This window comes from Castanea sativa, chromosome 4 (assembly GCF_040712315.1).
Source record: "Castanea sativa cultivar Marrone di Chiusa Pesio chromosome 4, ASM4071231v1".
Taxonomy (NCBI): Eukaryota; Viridiplantae; Streptophyta; class Magnoliopsida; order Fagales; family Fagaceae; genus Castanea; species Castanea sativa.
The window spans coordinates 28,877,459-28,894,284 of record NC_134016.1 but is presented as its reverse complement, the minus strand read 5'-3'; the positions used below and the strand labels follow the sequence as shown (position 1 = coordinate 28,894,284).

Sequence of the window (16,826 nt, the reverse complement as noted above, 5' to 3'; positions counted from 1 at the left end):
AACAACCTTCCAACATATTAGGTGTAGCTTAATTTTTGCTTTAAAGATCCCCACACAAAGTTGTGATGCAATTCATCAATTGACTGCAAAAACTAATTGGAAGTTTAAGGCGTTGCATCGCATGGATTGGGATAGCTAAAGTGACAGAACTAACTAGGTTGACCTTACTAGCTAAGAAAAGCAGTCTTGATTTCTATCTGCTAATTAAGCCTGTTTTTGACCCTCACTATAATGAACTCATAGGTGCCCAAGTATTTTCCGAAACTCTTAGTGATTTTCATGCCTCAAGTATGTTCAATGCAATCGCAGAGTTTGATTGAGACATAAAGGGAGAGACACTTTGATTTCTCAAGGTTTACCTTTTGGCCAAATTCACTGAAAATCTGTTTTAAGGATGGAAAGGATGGAGTTGCAGCAGGGATTGGTCGCTTTTGCTAAGAGAACTACACATTAGGGTGATAATAAGACTGGTCGTGGTGCATGCATAAAGCCCTTTCCATCTTTTGCTCTGTGCTCTTCTCCTATAAGGGTATACAAATACTCCAGATACCATATGAAGATGCAAGGACAATGGACCATCTTTTGTAGGGGCATTAGGGTTGGCAAGGCTCCAAAGTGGTACCGTTGATAAGGAAAATTAAGGTCAACGAAGCGATACAAGACATAATGAGTTCAATCCAATTTGGATGGAAGTTAAAAAAGATGAGAGTTTGATGAATAAAGCTTCATGTCAACCTATTATTGAGCTTTTCAAGATCAATCTTGATAGCCATTTGTGCCCATTCCCTTATGATCCCCATCATCAAGTGAATAAATTTCTAGACAACTGCAATGTTTTCAATTACTTTACGATAAGGAAGATTACTTGAAAATGGGCTTAAGGCGCAAGATCAAAATCTTGGTCCTGGCCTTTTGAGTGTATTGTAAAGCCGTGTGCGGTCCTTTTTTGTTTGGTCAAGTTTTCTTTTTAGATGAAATTTGATATATTTTGATGAATTTTTATTAACAATTTAAATAGCATAATACAGTAGAATTTGATCTTCCCCATTTTTCTGTAGAACAAAGAGAGCAAAGATAGATATAAGCTTGTCCCTACAGAGGTTATGCCCAAGTGAGATCACATCAAACAAGTCTTATGTGATTTTACATACAACCGTTATATGCAATATCTCTCTGATATGAGGGTAGATGCCACACTCGTGGGATCTATGTTGCATGCAACATGTTACGCAAGATATTAAATCGTTTGAATATATAATGCAAAAAAGTGTCATGATATGAAGACTGGAGAGTAATTGTGGATCCTCCATGTTAGGAGTAAATCACAAGTGTGGCAAATAAAAATAATTTTTTAAATAATAATATAGATTTTGTGCAAAGAATATCAAATAGTTTACACTTTTTTTCATCGTTCTCTGCAAGGCATGCTAATTTCGCATGTGGGTATGTGTAAAGGCCCTAGCCAAAACTCCTGTGTTAGAGATGTCTTCATCAACATTAGAGGAGAATAATGAACTTCTTTTGCAAAAAAAATAATTGGAGTTGGCTACATTGAGAAATTACTCATTCACCTTATCTTGCTCATAATCTCACCTTCCATCTCATACTTATGGGGAGGAGTTCATGCAATTTGCTAAGAGAACTACACATCAGGGTGATAATAAGACTGGTCGTGGTGCATAAAGCCCTTTCCATCTTTTGCTCTGTGCTCTTCTTCTATAAGGGTATACAAATACTCCAGATACCATATGAAGATGCAAGGACAATGGACCATCTTTTGTAGGGGCATTAGGGTTGGCAAGGCTCCAAAGGTACCGTTGATAAGGAAAATTAAGGTCAACGAAGCGATACAAGACATAATGAGTTCAATCCAATTTGGATGGAAGTTAAAAAAGATGAGAGTTTGATGAATAAAGCTTCATGTCAACCTATTATTGAGCTTTTCAAGATCAATCTTGATAGCCATTTGTGCCCATTCCCTTATGATCCCCATCATCAAGTGAATCAATTTCTAGACAACTGCAATGTTTTCAATTACTTTACGATAAGGAAGATTACTTGAAAATGGGCTTAAGGCGCAAGATCAAAATCTTGGTCCTGGCCTTTTGAGTGTATTGTAAAGCCGTGTGCAGTCCTTTTTTGTTTGGTCAAGTTTTCTTTTTAGATGAAATTTGATATATTTTGATGAATTTTTATTAACAATTTAAATAGCATAATACAGTAGAATTTGATCTTCCCCATTTTTCTGTAGAACAAAGAGAGCAAAGATAGATATAAGCTTGTCCCTACAGAGGTTGTGCCCAAGTGAGATCACATCAAACAAGTCTTATGTGATTTTACATACAACCGTTATATGCAATATCTCTCTGATATGAGGGTAGATGCCACACTTGTGGGATCTATGTTGCATGCAACATGTTACGCAAGATATTAAATCGTTTGAATATATAATGCAAAAAAGTGTCATGATATGAAGACTGGAGAGTAATTGTGGATCCTCCATGTTAGGAGTAAATCACAAGTGTGGCAAATAAAAATAATTTTTTAAATAATAATATAGATTTTGTGCAAAGAATATCAAATAGTTTACACTTTTTTTCATCGTTCTCTGCAAGGCATGCTAATTTCGCATGTGGGTATGTGTAAAGGCCCTAGCCAAAACTCCTGTGTTAGAGATGTCTTCATCAACATTAGAGGAGAATAATGAACTTCTTTTGCAAAAAAAATAATTGGAGTTGGCTACATTGAGAAATTACTCATTCACCTTATCTTGCTCATAATCTCACCTTCCATCTCATACTTATGGGGAGGAGTTCATGCAATTTGAGCTAGAGCTCTTTCAAATATGTTTTCATTACCTACCCTTGTTAGAAACTGGTTACAAGATCCACCATTCTCTAATAGGCTAATTTGGCAAAATTATACTTCTTCTCATACTAACAGGCTGGAGAAATGCAGTAAAGGTATTAGGGTCATTCATGAAGTCAACAGAGACTCTTGGTTGGGCTTTTAAAGTTGATTTTAGTGGGGAAAACTCCTCTCTCAAGGGTCATTAAGGAATGCTGGCTTCAATTGGGAAATTGAGGACCTGTCTCCCCATCATGGTGCCAACTAACAATGGAATTAGCATTCACCTAAATTGATTGCAAACATTTTGGTAAGAGAGAAGAGAGTTTTTTTCTAGTTCTACAAGGCAGAGATGCATACCAGCCTTAAAACAGAAAAAGAAAACTACTTGTGAAAGCTGTAATGTATGAAGACACTCAAAGTCATTCTCATTCATTAACATTGATAACTCAAATAATGTGTCCAGCTTCTCAGTTACCAAGTACAAGACCTGTTTATTGGAAATGTTACCAGCAATTTAATTTCAAATTGTAATGAAAACAAAGTCAACTATTCCCACAAGGTGAAGAAATTTTATAATATGGTTATTATCAGGGTATCTGACGTAAATTTGTCACCTGAGGACACAAATATACAAGCAGAGATCACTTCTCCCCATTTCTCATTTGTCAGGAAGCCCCTCTAAAAATGGAGGCCTGCCAAGCTATAGAAAGAATTTCACAACCAAGAGAATCTTATAAGCTCTGCTTGCAGTTCCAGAAAAGGGAACCAACCTAAGTTCAGATTTCTGCAGATAATTTGGTATAGTTAGTGTAGACAAAGTGGAAACTGTAACTATAACTTTAATGAATTTTTCTCAGTTGAATACAATGTAGCATGACATTAAAAATCAATGTTTATACATTTTATGGAGAAGAAAAGGGCGTGTTCAAAGTAGTTTCTCTTAAGATAGAATGAATATAAAGCAATTCATACGAGAAGCATGGAATCAATTCTTTCATCACTAATGCTCCTCTTTTACTTTTTTCCTTCTTTTTTTCCCACCTTATATATATATATATATATATATGTATAAATTGACATAAGGAAAATGTCATTCTAGGTGCAGTGTTGATTTGAACTTTCAATAGTCACTATAATACTACCTTAGAATTGTTTCCCAACTATTTGTGATCTTTATACAATAAACAGAGTCGAGGTGAGAAAGAAATGCATGAGAATGTGATCTCAAGGATAGGCATGTGTATGCCAACAAGAAGTTGCCCGAGGAGATGTTTGAACCATATATCAATGGTAGAGATCCAAAAAAAAGGGGTTTATTGAGGAATTATTTCACTGCATTACAGAGTAATACTGGTTTTGACCTATAACTTCTATAACAAATTTGAGTTTCCTACCAATGAGTTATAACTTTAATAGTACTTCCTGCTCTCATAATAATGGGGTGGAGAGTGAGGTCATAGGTTTAGGATCCATTAGGTGCATGTGTTGTTTACCAATAAAAAATAAATAAAACTAGAGTTTCCAAATTCATGTTAATTTTTTAAAATAAATCTCAGGACTAAATAGTGTGTGCACACGCTTTGCAATGGATGAACAAGAGTTTGAGTCATTCAGCCTTCAAGAAGTACTTCAGTACTCAGCCAATTGCACAGCAAACTACATGGCTTTTCATGCTACCAATAAGCAGACTGAGCCACACCAGACTAGTGAGTTTCAGTTGGTTTTTATTAGTCTTACAATGCGGTGGGGTATTGTTTCATAAAAATTACTTTTTGGTTTGGTGCTTTGTTTTGGGATCTAACAAACTGCTCACAGCAAACTGACCAATGACTTATCAAATAACACCATTAATATATAAAGTACTTGTAAATGAGGCCAAATTTTCAAGAGAGACCCACTGCATCCACACCCACTCAATCCTTCCGTTTAAATTTCAACTGAATGGATGGAAGGCCCTTCTTCCCTTTTGGGGTTTTGTGTGGAGACTTATAATTGTTATGGTGCGTTGTTTGCCTTTTATTTTAGAGAGTCACATAACAGCTTGTAAGTCTTGAAAATCTTGTTCAAGTTCTTTAGCCTAATTAAAAGTTGTTGTTGCTACCATCTTAAAGAGGCCTTAATTGTCTTTCAAGGTCCAGTTTAAAAAATCATACATGACTCCAGCCCTCACATTATACATTTTTTTAGAAAATAAAGGGAGACATATCACCAATATGCATTGATTGACTCTATCTTATGCTAAATATCAAACACAATTGATCACATGACACATACAATATGTAATAATCTTTACAGTTCAACTACCTTGGTTTCTAAGAAATGGCTAGTTTTAACAATTTTTTCTACATAACATTAATGTAAGAATTTAGGCATTCCACACTGTTAGTTACCATAAAGTTAAAGTTATCAAGAAGGGAGCCAACAGTGTACATCAAACTCACACATATGAACTTTAACAACCCTCACCGGCTGCCAAATATTACTAAACCAAATTGATGTATCATAGAATATGAAGGGGTCAATTTTTGTCATAAGTTGGTTTTTTTCAAATAAAATTTTCTATTATTTCAGAATTTTTGGATCATATTTATTTTCTTTTTTGTATGTGTTTTTAAGACTTTTAAAATCAAACTAAATTCCTTTTATGTCAGTGTATTAATTAGAATCTTTAGGAATATTTTCACTTCGAAAATAACTCTTATGGAACTTTTAAATAGGCCTGGAATCTGTAAAGCAAAAGGAACAATTCTTATTAAAACAAGATTGAGATTTTAATTATTTTCTGGTAGATTCGCAAGTTCTTTCCCTTGTTATTCAACAAACCAGTATGGATTTAAAGGTTTGTGTCTGGCTAGAACAAGACCATTTATATAAAACTTCAAAGCAGGAAATTAAGACTCATCTTTTAATTAAACTTTATATTTCATCAGAACATTCAACCTATGCTTATGCTAAACTGGCAAATAAGTCTTAAATGAAAGAAACTAATAAACAGTTAAAATCGGACCTTCATGAGAATTAAATATGATATCATTCAGGCCATGTAACAGAATATTTAGAAAGCAGAGACATTCACACAGTTAGATTGAGAAGAACTCTTAGATTGTTTAATAATGTCATACCAAGCAATGTTGTCCCAGTGAAGGAAACCACCATGGCCTCTAGCATTTGTGAACTTGTAAACCGCGCCCAAGACTAGCCAAGGAATAATTGAGGGTTTTAAAAAAACAAAATGCTAGAGTTTACAATCACAAAAGGTTGCTAACCTTTTGCTTTGGACAAATAAAAGAAAAAAAGAAGATATTATAAAGTTTTGAGTCAGGCTGAGATTACCTTTGTAACCCTCAAAAACTGGATCTTCTGATAGCAAAAGGGGTGTATCTAGGTCAATGAACCTATACAGTAAATTGTTACTTAGAACTCAAAGCACCAGTATATATGTAAAACAAATAAAATATGTAAGACAAAATTAGATCGGTATGATTTTTTCCAAAAAAGGATCATGATATTTACTTGAAACACCCAAAGCCGGCAGCAAGATGGCCAGCAAAGCCCATGGCCAATCTAGTCTCAACCATACCACCAATCATCAGACTTAAACCAGATGTCCTTGCCACCTCAATAATCTCAAGGGCTCCCATAACTCCAACTTTAGCTAGTTTAATGTTAATCACATCTGCAAGATTTCCTTGGACTATTTTCTTAACGTCATCTAAGCTCCGACAGCTTTCGTCAGCAGCAACAGATACCCCATATTTGTCTTTTGCAATATGTGTAACATGACCAAGACCCTCCCAATCATCTCTATGAACTGGTTGTTCAAAAAGGACAGGAGTGACCCCCATTTCTACAGGAAAATTAATAGTTTGCATTAGTTCATTGGTCAAAGGAGTCCAAATATTCAGATTACATAAAGGGGGCAATGTTTTTTGAAGGTTGTATGTGGACCATGCACATTCTAGAATACAGAATAAGAACTTAGTCTTTTACAATTTATATAAATTATATACCGTGTAATTTTTCAAGAACTTCAATTGCTTCCTTTGGTTTGTAACCTTCATTAGCATCCAAGATAAACAGGCACTCGGGGTGTGCCTTGCGTATGGCCTGAAGAACTTTTATATCAGCTTTCAGATTCTTTCCTACCTTAAGCTTCAAAGTCTTGAATCCTTGATTGCCATACTTGGAAGCTAGTTCTGCAGCTTCAGCTGGGGAAACGATTGGAATCTGCACGTATAAAACAGCTGAAACTTAGTTTCATGAGAAAGGTTTTCTAGATCTAAATACTCATTACTTAAATTTCTTAATTACAACAGAAGAAATGGACCCCAAAATTCCTCCAGCCTTACTGGGTGGCTTCTCCCAGAAAAGAATATATTACACAGAAAGAGAGATGGAAAGAATAACACTAATTGCAATAACTAACAAGTAATAACCAACCACCTCTCCCAGACCTGCACAAGCAGAAGGCTTGTGCACTGGGTACGACCTTTTTACAATGATTAGTAACCAAAGAGTACAGAAGCTTTTCACTACCAGAATTACTAAGATAAGAACGTAACTGTTATATCAGTCGTAATGGTATTTGAAACTCCACCAAAGAGTCTCCACAAGGGCACACCGATGCTATTAGCAACTGCATCAATCAATGCCATTTCGACTCCTGCCCTAACCTTCAATTGCAAGAAAAGTTTAATGAGAAATTAAAAAAATTAATAAATTTATACAGTTGAAGCTGCATAAAATATTGGTAAAATCCATAAATGTATATAAATCATTAGTAGATATATATATCCATGAAGTATGACAATCATTAGTAGATATAAATCTTCAACTAAAGCCTCAACATAAGTAAAGATGACCATGAATTCTATCACTACATCATATAACATAATTATGATTGTCATGCTTCAAAAGAGAGTGTGTGTAACACATAGTTGAGTTCAGATCACAAGAATCATATAAAGTTACTTAAGAGTACTTCACAAAAGTGCAGTGGCCCATAACTACCACCATCCTCAGCCTAATTTTGGGCAATTAAGGTTGCATTTGGCATTAGCTGAAAAAGCCAGATTTTTTTTACTATTTATTTTATTTTTGGTACTATTCATGGGTCTGATTGCATTTTTTGGTATTATTCATGGGTTGCACCGTATAATTTTAGCTAGCTTTTAGCTTTATCTACCGTACTTTCAGCAAAAATAACAGGACATTGGAGTGAAATATGACATAACAGGAGATTGGAGTGAAACTTGACCTTCTGTACTATTTCAGCTAACTATTCATGAGGCTTATTGTTCTATTTCAGCTAAGTTTTAGCTTTAGCTACTGCACTATTTCTGCTAGATTCTGTAACTGTAACTTCAAATTTATGAAAGTGAAGCATGACCAACATTATATCACTTTTACTGATTTAATCCCCCAACAATAACAGGAGATTGGAGTAGATAAGGTATCAATTAGGTACCTAAAAACACTCCACTTGGTTACAAAGGAGCATTGATTAAGAGAAATGAAAGCTAGATTTATAAAATTTCTTCTTTTCTTCCCTTTTGGATTCCAACCAAAAAAAGTCAACTCAACCAAGAAAAAGTTACCTTATCATTAGACCCAATTGAAAGTTTGCAGTTTTCTCAAGTCACACGTCCAAATTCAAACAATCAAAGCACCCAATACAGTCAACTCTAAACACCCATTAAACCAAAACCATCAAAATTAATCTCTAATTAACATTTAAAAAAAACACACACACACACAAACAAACTTCAGCACCAAATAAAAAGTGATTACCAATTAAACCACAAGAAAATCAAAAACTTCAAAGCTCAAATCATACTCACAGAAGCAAACTCATGTCCAGGAAGACTCCTACCAATCTCCTCCAACAGCGAGCACAAAGTCATCACCGGACTTTTCTTCAGCAACTGACAAGCTTCAGCCGCCTTTGCCATAGCTATGCTCTGATCCTCCGCAGTCACACCCGGCAAGATTGGAGTTTCACCCCAACCCACACACCCATTACTCAGCTCAATCCTAATGGCCACGTTCTCCACTCTTTCCAGCCTCGACGAAGCAATAGTAAACGGTGCAATCAAAGGGACATTCAAAGCTCTATTCTCTGCTCTCTGCACATCCACAGTGAAAGTCGCTGTCAAGTTCCTGAATCCAAAGCTGGTTGTAGAAGTCGTTGCAGCCATCGTGTTGCAGGAATTGGGCGGTGAAAGCTTGGAAATAGGCTGGAATTTTTGTGGGTTTTGGGTAACATGTATAGGAGAACAGAGGATGGGAGTGTAAAGTGGCGAAAATAGAAACAACCCAGTTGAGAACATGATTTGGTGTTTGTGGGTTTTTTTCCTTCAAGTGGGGAAGAAACGTTGATTGGGAGTGTCTGTTTGATAATGGAAATCTGATTGGGATGTGAGGGAGATGTAAAGAACAGCCATTGTTATAATAATATAATGTTGCTTTCGTTGGTGCGCTCGGTTGTTTGATGGAATATTCAATCCAGGTGCCATTATTTCATTTAAGATACAGAGATAATTGTCCTTTTCTTGTTCCATTGGTGCATGTATTTTTTGTTTTTTTTTAGAAGGAGGTGCATGTATTATTGGTTGTATAAATAAGAAGGTATTAGGCGAGACGGCTATATGAGCATTCCCAGCAGTGAAATTAAAAATTTAGCAATTTAACTTCATCAAAAGTTATTTTATCTATTTTACATACACACATGTTGCAGCAGTGGATCTATTTTAGCTTTCAACACAATAAAATAATATAAACATCACAATAAAATATATCTACCACAATAAAATAATACATCTCACTACAATAAAAACACCACAATAAAAAGGTAATGTGAACACAAAATAAAAAATTAATTTTTTTTAGCTCTCATGAACAGTGCACATCTATCTATAGATGTGCACTGTAGCAATGAGCTAAAAAAATATAAATTTAACTCCACTGCTGCATACTTCTTTTTGGTGTTTTGGTAGAGCTAAAATAGCTATTTAGCTCCACTACTGCAAGTGCTTGTCTCACTATCATGTAGGATCCACGTGTGTAAAATTTGCCCGGGTGTAAAATTTGCCCAAGTGTGTCTGTTTCTTTGCCCAAGTCTCGTTGAAGGCATTATTGTTGTTATACCTAAAATGGTCAAAATGCCACAAAAATGCCATGTCACATTTTTTGTGTCATTTCATATCGATTTGTGTAGTGTTTATAAGTAATGAAATTAATGTTGCATTTTTTTAACCAAAAAACAAAAAAGTTAATGTGGCATTTCCAAATCGTCCAATAAAAAATTGGTGTTCAACGGAAATATAATTATGCTAAAAATGTTTCTATGATCAATTGAAAAAAAACCAAGAGAACACACACACACACACACACACATATATATATATATATATATATATATATGAGATTAAATTTGGTAAGGATGTGGTATAAAACAAATGTTTTACCCTTCTAATTCTAATTCTAATATACCACATCATCTTATTACATATTTAAAAATAAGTACAACCACACCTAATAAATTTGAATACCTATATATAAATCCAACCAAATTAGAAGTTTATTGCTTCTTAAAAACAATTAGGAGCTTATTGAAATGTTATTAGGTGTGGTAGGATGTATTGAATTTTAAATAAAATGATGATGTGACATTCTCTTATTACATAGTATAAAATATAGGTTTTACATCCTATTCTTATCAAATTCAGACTATATATATATATATATATATATATATATATGAAACTAAGGCTTACCACATGTTGATATATTTCGTATTCACCCCTATAATTTTAATATTGTCAATTAAATAAATCCTTTAATTTCCAACTTGTTTCCAATGTAACCCTTTCGTCTACCTCCATCCACTTTGCCTTGTTAATTGCTACAAAATGACATGATTTAAAAAAAAAAAAAAGCTTTCAAAACTATAAAAGTGCTAGAAACTTAAATTTGTTTTCTTTTTTGATGAAGCTAGAAACTTAAATTTAAACATTAGTTAAAAAAAAAATACATACACACAAATCAAACAAACTAAATTTGAGACAAGTCAGTCATTTTCTAGCACATTACTAGGCTTGGAGTGGTCCTCTCATCTGACACCGACTTCACTCTCTTAGTCGCCTTCTTCACCAAAGTCCATCAGATTGTCTTTGCCTCTCAACCATACGTTGTTTTTGCCTCCCATAACCACACACCTTCATGCTCTGAAACATTATTGGTGGGGTGCAGCTAGAGAGTGTTTCCATTGAGGTGTTTTGAGTTATATAACTCATAACTCAAAACTTATCACTCAAAAACGAAAATCCGTTGGACTCATTGAGTGTTTAAGAGACCTCGCTTGAAAAAAAGAGTTGTCCCTCAAAAAAGAGATTCGGGTACCTTTTAGGGCACCACTCTTTTTGGGTAAATGATATGAAGTCGCCACTTATTTTTTTATGCAAAAAAATAAGAAGAAATAAGTACCAAATACATGATTGAATTGTTCTTCTCATTGATTGAATAATAAAATACATAATTAAAAAATTGAAAATTACATGGCTTTGGGTCCTAGTTACAAACTACTAAATATACATGACCTTTTGTCCTAGTTACAATCTACTCAAAATAAATAAAGACAAGGCTAGATCTACTTAGCCAAAGACCTAAATCCGAAGGCTAGGTTACGGAATGAGAAGGTGTTAGACACCTATTCCGCTCAGACAGATTTTGGTCTTCTAGACTCTTGTGTTCAATGTATCAATTTATGTATGTCATGAATGATATGTTGAATATGCGAAAGATAAACATAAAAAAATCACAAATTTATTTATGAATGAAATCTCTTCTTTGGAAAAGAATTAGATCTGTTTTATTTGGTGAAAAAATGGATTTTTTTTTGAAAAATATCATATTTATTTTGTCGTATATAAAAAAAAGTGGTTTTTGGAGATTAAAATTCAGATCTGTTTTGTGATGATAAAAAATGATATTTTTTTATAACCAAAAAAAAAAATCAGATCTTTTTTTATGTTGTATAAGAATGAAAAAGATTTTTTGAGAAAAGAGTTTCACTCATAATTTAAATTTATGCAATAAACACAAACATAATAAGGTTTTTCCCTTTATTTCAAAGACCTGCATATATTAAAAATTCAGATTTGTATCTTGAGAAAGATACAAATTAGTTTTGATTTGAAAAAAATTTAAATTTGCATCTAAGGAAGATGCAAATTCCATTTTATTTTGAAGAAAAATTCAGATTTACATCTAAGAAAGATGGAGATCCGATTTATTTTAAGAAGGAAAAAAAAAAGGTTGACTACATGCATATCTTTAAAATTAAGAAACAGACTATATCAACAATAAAGAAATCAAGAACTTATTTTCATGAACTAAATTGATCATGGTAAAATATGAAGATCTAAAACAATTAAACATGCATCATCATGATTAAGAAAAGCATAAAAGCAAAAGGGTTAGAGAACAACCTCTTGCATGAGCACACTTTGTTCTTGAAATGATGTTTTAGGGTTTAAAGAAATTTGTTTAATTCTCTTTGAAACCTAAAAACCCTAATTTAAGCAGCAACACTTAGAGAAGGGATCAGAAAATATGGGTGATTTGAGAGCCTAAAACGTATGCCTCTTAGAGTGTAGCAAAAAGGTGCTGAATTATGAGGTTCAGCCTCTATTTATAGAGGTCAGAGGACTCTAAAATAGGTACAGACGATTAGGGTTTGAATCCGGACGCATCCTTTTGCAAAAGGTTGAAAAGGGTGTGCCTTATCGTCAATTGAAGGCCGTTGGGCCAAAGCCCACACGGAGAAAATTCAGCCCTTTTAGAGTGTCGTTTGACACTCCAAAAGTTCCGAGTTGCCCTTTGGACTCTGAACACTCTTTCGTGTTCAGGTGCCATTTGGACTCCTCTTCTAGAGTTTTTTAGCTGGTCCTTGTACCTAGACACATTTTTATCCTCCGTCTATGATTTTTCTTCTCTTTTTGGACAATTCAGGCTAATTAAGAGCAATTATTTTGTAGATAAATACCCTAAAATAAATCTAGATAAGGTTCAGATTATCCACAATTTTATTGTTATCCAATCATCCTTTTTATTCTTATGCATGCAATCCTATTTTAAACACTAATTATCAACCAATCACAAAATTATTTAATTTATGTTAATTGCTTAACCAATTAGAATTAATTTAAACTAATCATGTGTGGTCGACTTTACCTAGACATCATGCATGTTGACCGTGCAAACTTGATCATGTGATATCTTTCGATCCCATAGTCCAATTTGAAAACCAGAAACACTGTTGCGACAATTAGAATCTCAAAATCATTTTCATGATATGTAATGAATGACATGATGCATGTAATGCAAAGACAAAATGATATATGTGATGCAAGAACAAATTGATGCATGAGATGCAATTATGATTTTTGGGGTACATGAATGGTCATTCGAGTCATTCTCCTTGATTAAATCATGGGTGCAAAATTGAGTGTTTATAGAATGCCCCTCATTGACAGAGCTTGAAAAGCGAATGTCAATGTAAAATAAAGACACTAATTTCAGTGATCATGATTTAATTGAGGTTGAATTTTCAAAGATTACCTGGCCCTCAAACCTAAAACCTTGGAACACAGAACTAGCCTTATCTTTTAACCAAAAAAAGAAGAAGAAAATACCGGACTTAACTGGTAGTTGATGACTCTGGACATGATTCTTGGCAAATGGGGTGACCAAATGACTTTTCTATCCTGATCTTGAAAACGGAGTCGTTTGGGATGATGATCAAAGGTCTTCTCCTACTTTGATCTGGAGTGGGATGGCGATCAAAGGTACTCTTCTACTTTGATCTGGAATGGGATGGAATGTCAACCAAAGGTCCTCCTTTACTTTGACCTAGAATTGAATGATGATTAAAGGCCCTCTTCTACTTTGATCTGGAATTGTTGAAATGTCGATCAAAGGTCCTCCTCTACTTTGATCTGGAGTGGAATGACGATCAAAGGTCCTCTTCTACTTTGATGTAGAATGGGATGACGATCAAAGGTCCTCTTCTACTTTGATCTGGAATGGGATGGAATGTCGATCAAAGGTCCTTCTCTATTTCAATCTGGAATTAAATAAGGATCAAATGTCCTCTTCTACTTTGATCTGGAATGGGATGGAATGTCGATCAAAGGTCCTCCTCTACTTCGATCTAGAATTGAATGATGATCAAAGATCCTTTTCTACTTTGATATGAAATTATTGAAATGTTAATCAAAGCTCCTTCTCTACTTCAATTTGGAATTGTAATTTCAATCAAAGGTCCTCCTCTACTTTGATATAGAATGGAATGACGATCAAAGGTCCTCTTCTACTTTGATCTGGAATGGGATGGCAATCAAAGGTCCTCGTCTTTTTCAATCTGGAATTGAATGATGATCAGAGGTCCTTTTCTGCTTTGATTTGGAATTGTTGAAATGTCGATTAAAGGTCCTCCTCTACTTCAATCTGGAATTGTAATGTCGATCAAAGGTCCTTCTCTACTTCGATCTAGTATTGAATGACGATCAAAGGTCCTCTTCTACTTTCATTTGGAATTGTTGAAATGTCAAACAAAGGTCTTATTCTTCAATATGAAATTGTAGTGTCGATCAAAGGTCTTCTACTTTGATCTGGATTTATTGAAATGGGGATCAAAGGTCCTCCTCTGCTTCAATCTGGAATTGAATGACGATTAAAGGTCTTCATCTACTTTGATCTGGATTTGTTGAAATGTTGATCAAAGATCCTCCTCTACTACGATCTAGAATTGTAATGTCGATCAAAAGTCCTCCTCTACTTCGATCTGGAATTGAATGACGATCAAAGGTCTTCATCTACTTTGATCTGGATTTGTTAAAATGGGGATCAAAGGTCTTCATTTACTTTGATCTGGAATTGTTGAAATGGGGATCAAAGGTCTTCATCTACTTTGATCTTGGATTTGCTTTCTGCAAAAAAAGTCAAAATTTATAGTTAAACTTTAACTTATAGGTGCTTCGTGGTCCCACTGCATCTGAAATGTGTCATTGCTCACTCTTGATTTGAACTTTACCAAGAAAAGTTTAATTGACAAAAGATTTTTTCTTTTGAGAAACATTTGATTTTTTGAAACTTGGAAGTTTTGAAATTTTTATTTCAAATTTTGAGACCTTTGGAACCTAATTTTTTTTTTTTTTTGTAATCCAGAACTTAAAATTTGAAATTTTGAGCCTTAGAATTTTGAAAATTAAGGCCTGGGATTTTGATCATGAAATCTAAGGTTTAAATTTTTTTTTTTGAAAACAGAAGATTTGAGTTTAAAATTTGGGCATTGAGAATGGGAATTTGAAAATTTGGGAATGAAAATTTTAAATTGAAAACTTGGATTTTTAAAAGATACTTGAAAACTTTGAAAAAAAATATATATATATATATATATATTTTTTTTTTTTTGGGTTGACTGAGTCACTCAGCTTTGGCTGAGCTTAAGTGTGTGGGGGCCGAAATTTTGGCCCCCCACTTCCTATGTCTCTTTTTTCTTTTTTCTTTTATCTTTCTCTACCTCTCTTCCTTCATTGTTACTATTCACTCTCTTCTTTCCCTTGGATTTTCTTCTTCATCTCATCATTTCTTTTCACAAAAAACACTTTTCTAAGCTTCTCAAGTTTCCCTCATCCATTTCCATCAATATTTCTCTAGATCCTTGTATCTTGAGCATTTTCATCACACACCCAATTTGGTGAAAACCCATCTTTCAAATCCATTTTTCTTTGCATCAAGATGGCTTCTTCTTCCAAAGGAACTTCATTTCTTACTTTTCATGGTAAGAAATATGATCCAACATTTGATTAGCATGAGGAGGATGGACTTCTTTAAGACCCTAGGACCTATGCTCCATATTGTCATTGATGATGCCGAAGAAGTCACCAGTAAGCTGCGAGTACTCCTCCAATTGAAGCAACACCTGCAAAGAGAAAGTAGGTGATCGACAGAGAGCACCGGTGTGGTGCCGGCCAAAAACCCTCCGACGATCAAGTTAGAGTCTTTAAAACAACCCTAGAGTGCCAGAGTTGAGGGAATTGTGCGTACCTTTTGTCATGAGGGTTTTTGGGGTTTATATAGTGGTGTAGAGCCGAAATAAACGCCTTGGTAAGGAAGTACTTTCCTTTTAGAAGAGCAATCCGCGGATCTTTGCCTATTGTATTGAGCCCTTTCCTTATAGGAATCTTCTTGACTAAAGTCGAACGTGTAGCGCAAGAACTTTCCTTATATTCACATAAGCAGAAGTCAAGATAGGCTAAAAAATGAAAGTTGGATTACTCCTTCAGCCTTCACCTGCTAAGGTCGTCACCCACGTGTACCTCCTTTACTGTCGTCAGCTTACGTATGCCAACGTGATCCGTCAGCCAAGGACGTCAGCCGAAGACCTTGCAGCCAAGGTCGTCACCTCTGACTCGTCCACGTGATCCGTCAGCTTATCGTTGCTGCGTAAGGGGCATGGCTATGAACGCTAAAAAGGTAGCATCCCAATGAGCCTGGCTGACGGGTTGCGTGTCACAACTGATGATCCTTAAAAACGTCACTATCAGTCATAAAGACACCAAGGTGAGTTTTTCTTTGGTTTCTTTGGTTGGAAACAATGTTGTTGCATGTTTTATTGAAAGTTTCATGGTGAGATATTGTCATTTGGTTGTTTGAAATTTGGGGCATTGCTTGATTGGTTCTGTTGGAAAATATTGGCTTTGAAGCATTCTTGAAGTATTATTTTTGTGATCATGGTGCAATTTGGATAATGTGGGTGGCTTATGGAATTTTGACAATGTAGGTAGATATTGATGTTGTTGGATGAATTTTGGTTTGGATTTTGGGAGTATTGACGTTGTAAAAAATTGGTGGTATGTTTATGTGAATGTGTTCATGATAGATATGGAAAAAGTTTATTGGCATGTGTAAAC

The 16,826-nt window shown here is 34.7% G+C and overlaps 1 protein-coding gene across 1 annotated transcript; it reads right to left on the bottom strand.

The window, feature by feature from the left end:
• Positions 1 to 3,250: 3,250 nt before the first annotated feature.
• On the bottom strand, positions 3,251 to 9,282 carry LOC142631747 (L-Ala-D/L-amino acid epimerase). Its single transcript, XM_075806043.1, has 7 exons — positions 8,691 to 9,282; positions 7,413 to 7,523; positions 6,861 to 7,077; positions 6,364 to 6,697; positions 6,184 to 6,245; positions 5,973 to 6,045; positions 3,251 to 3,634 (listed from the first exon to the last, which is right to left on the bottom strand). Coding segments are annotated over exons 1-7 (1,287 nt in total). The 5' UTR covers positions 9,180 to 9,282; the 3' UTR covers positions 3,251 to 3,633.
• Between the last annotated feature and the right edge of the window lie 7,544 nt (positions 9,283 to 16,826).

Excerpts from the sequence above, each read along its gene's own strand:
- LOC142631747 (XM_075806043.1), bottom strand. The coding sequence starts at position 9,179 with ATGTTCTCAACTGGGTTGTTTCTATTTTCGCCACTTTACACTCCCATC. Across the intron at positions 6,698-6,860 it reads AGTTCTTGAAAAATTACACG|AAATGGGGGTCACTCCTGTC; the intron begins GTATATAATTTA and ends ATTTTCCTGTAG. Across the intron at positions 6,246-6,363 it reads GCCGGCTTTGGGTGTTTCAA|GTTCATTGACCTAGATACAC; the intron begins GTAAATATCATG and ends TTTACTGTATAG.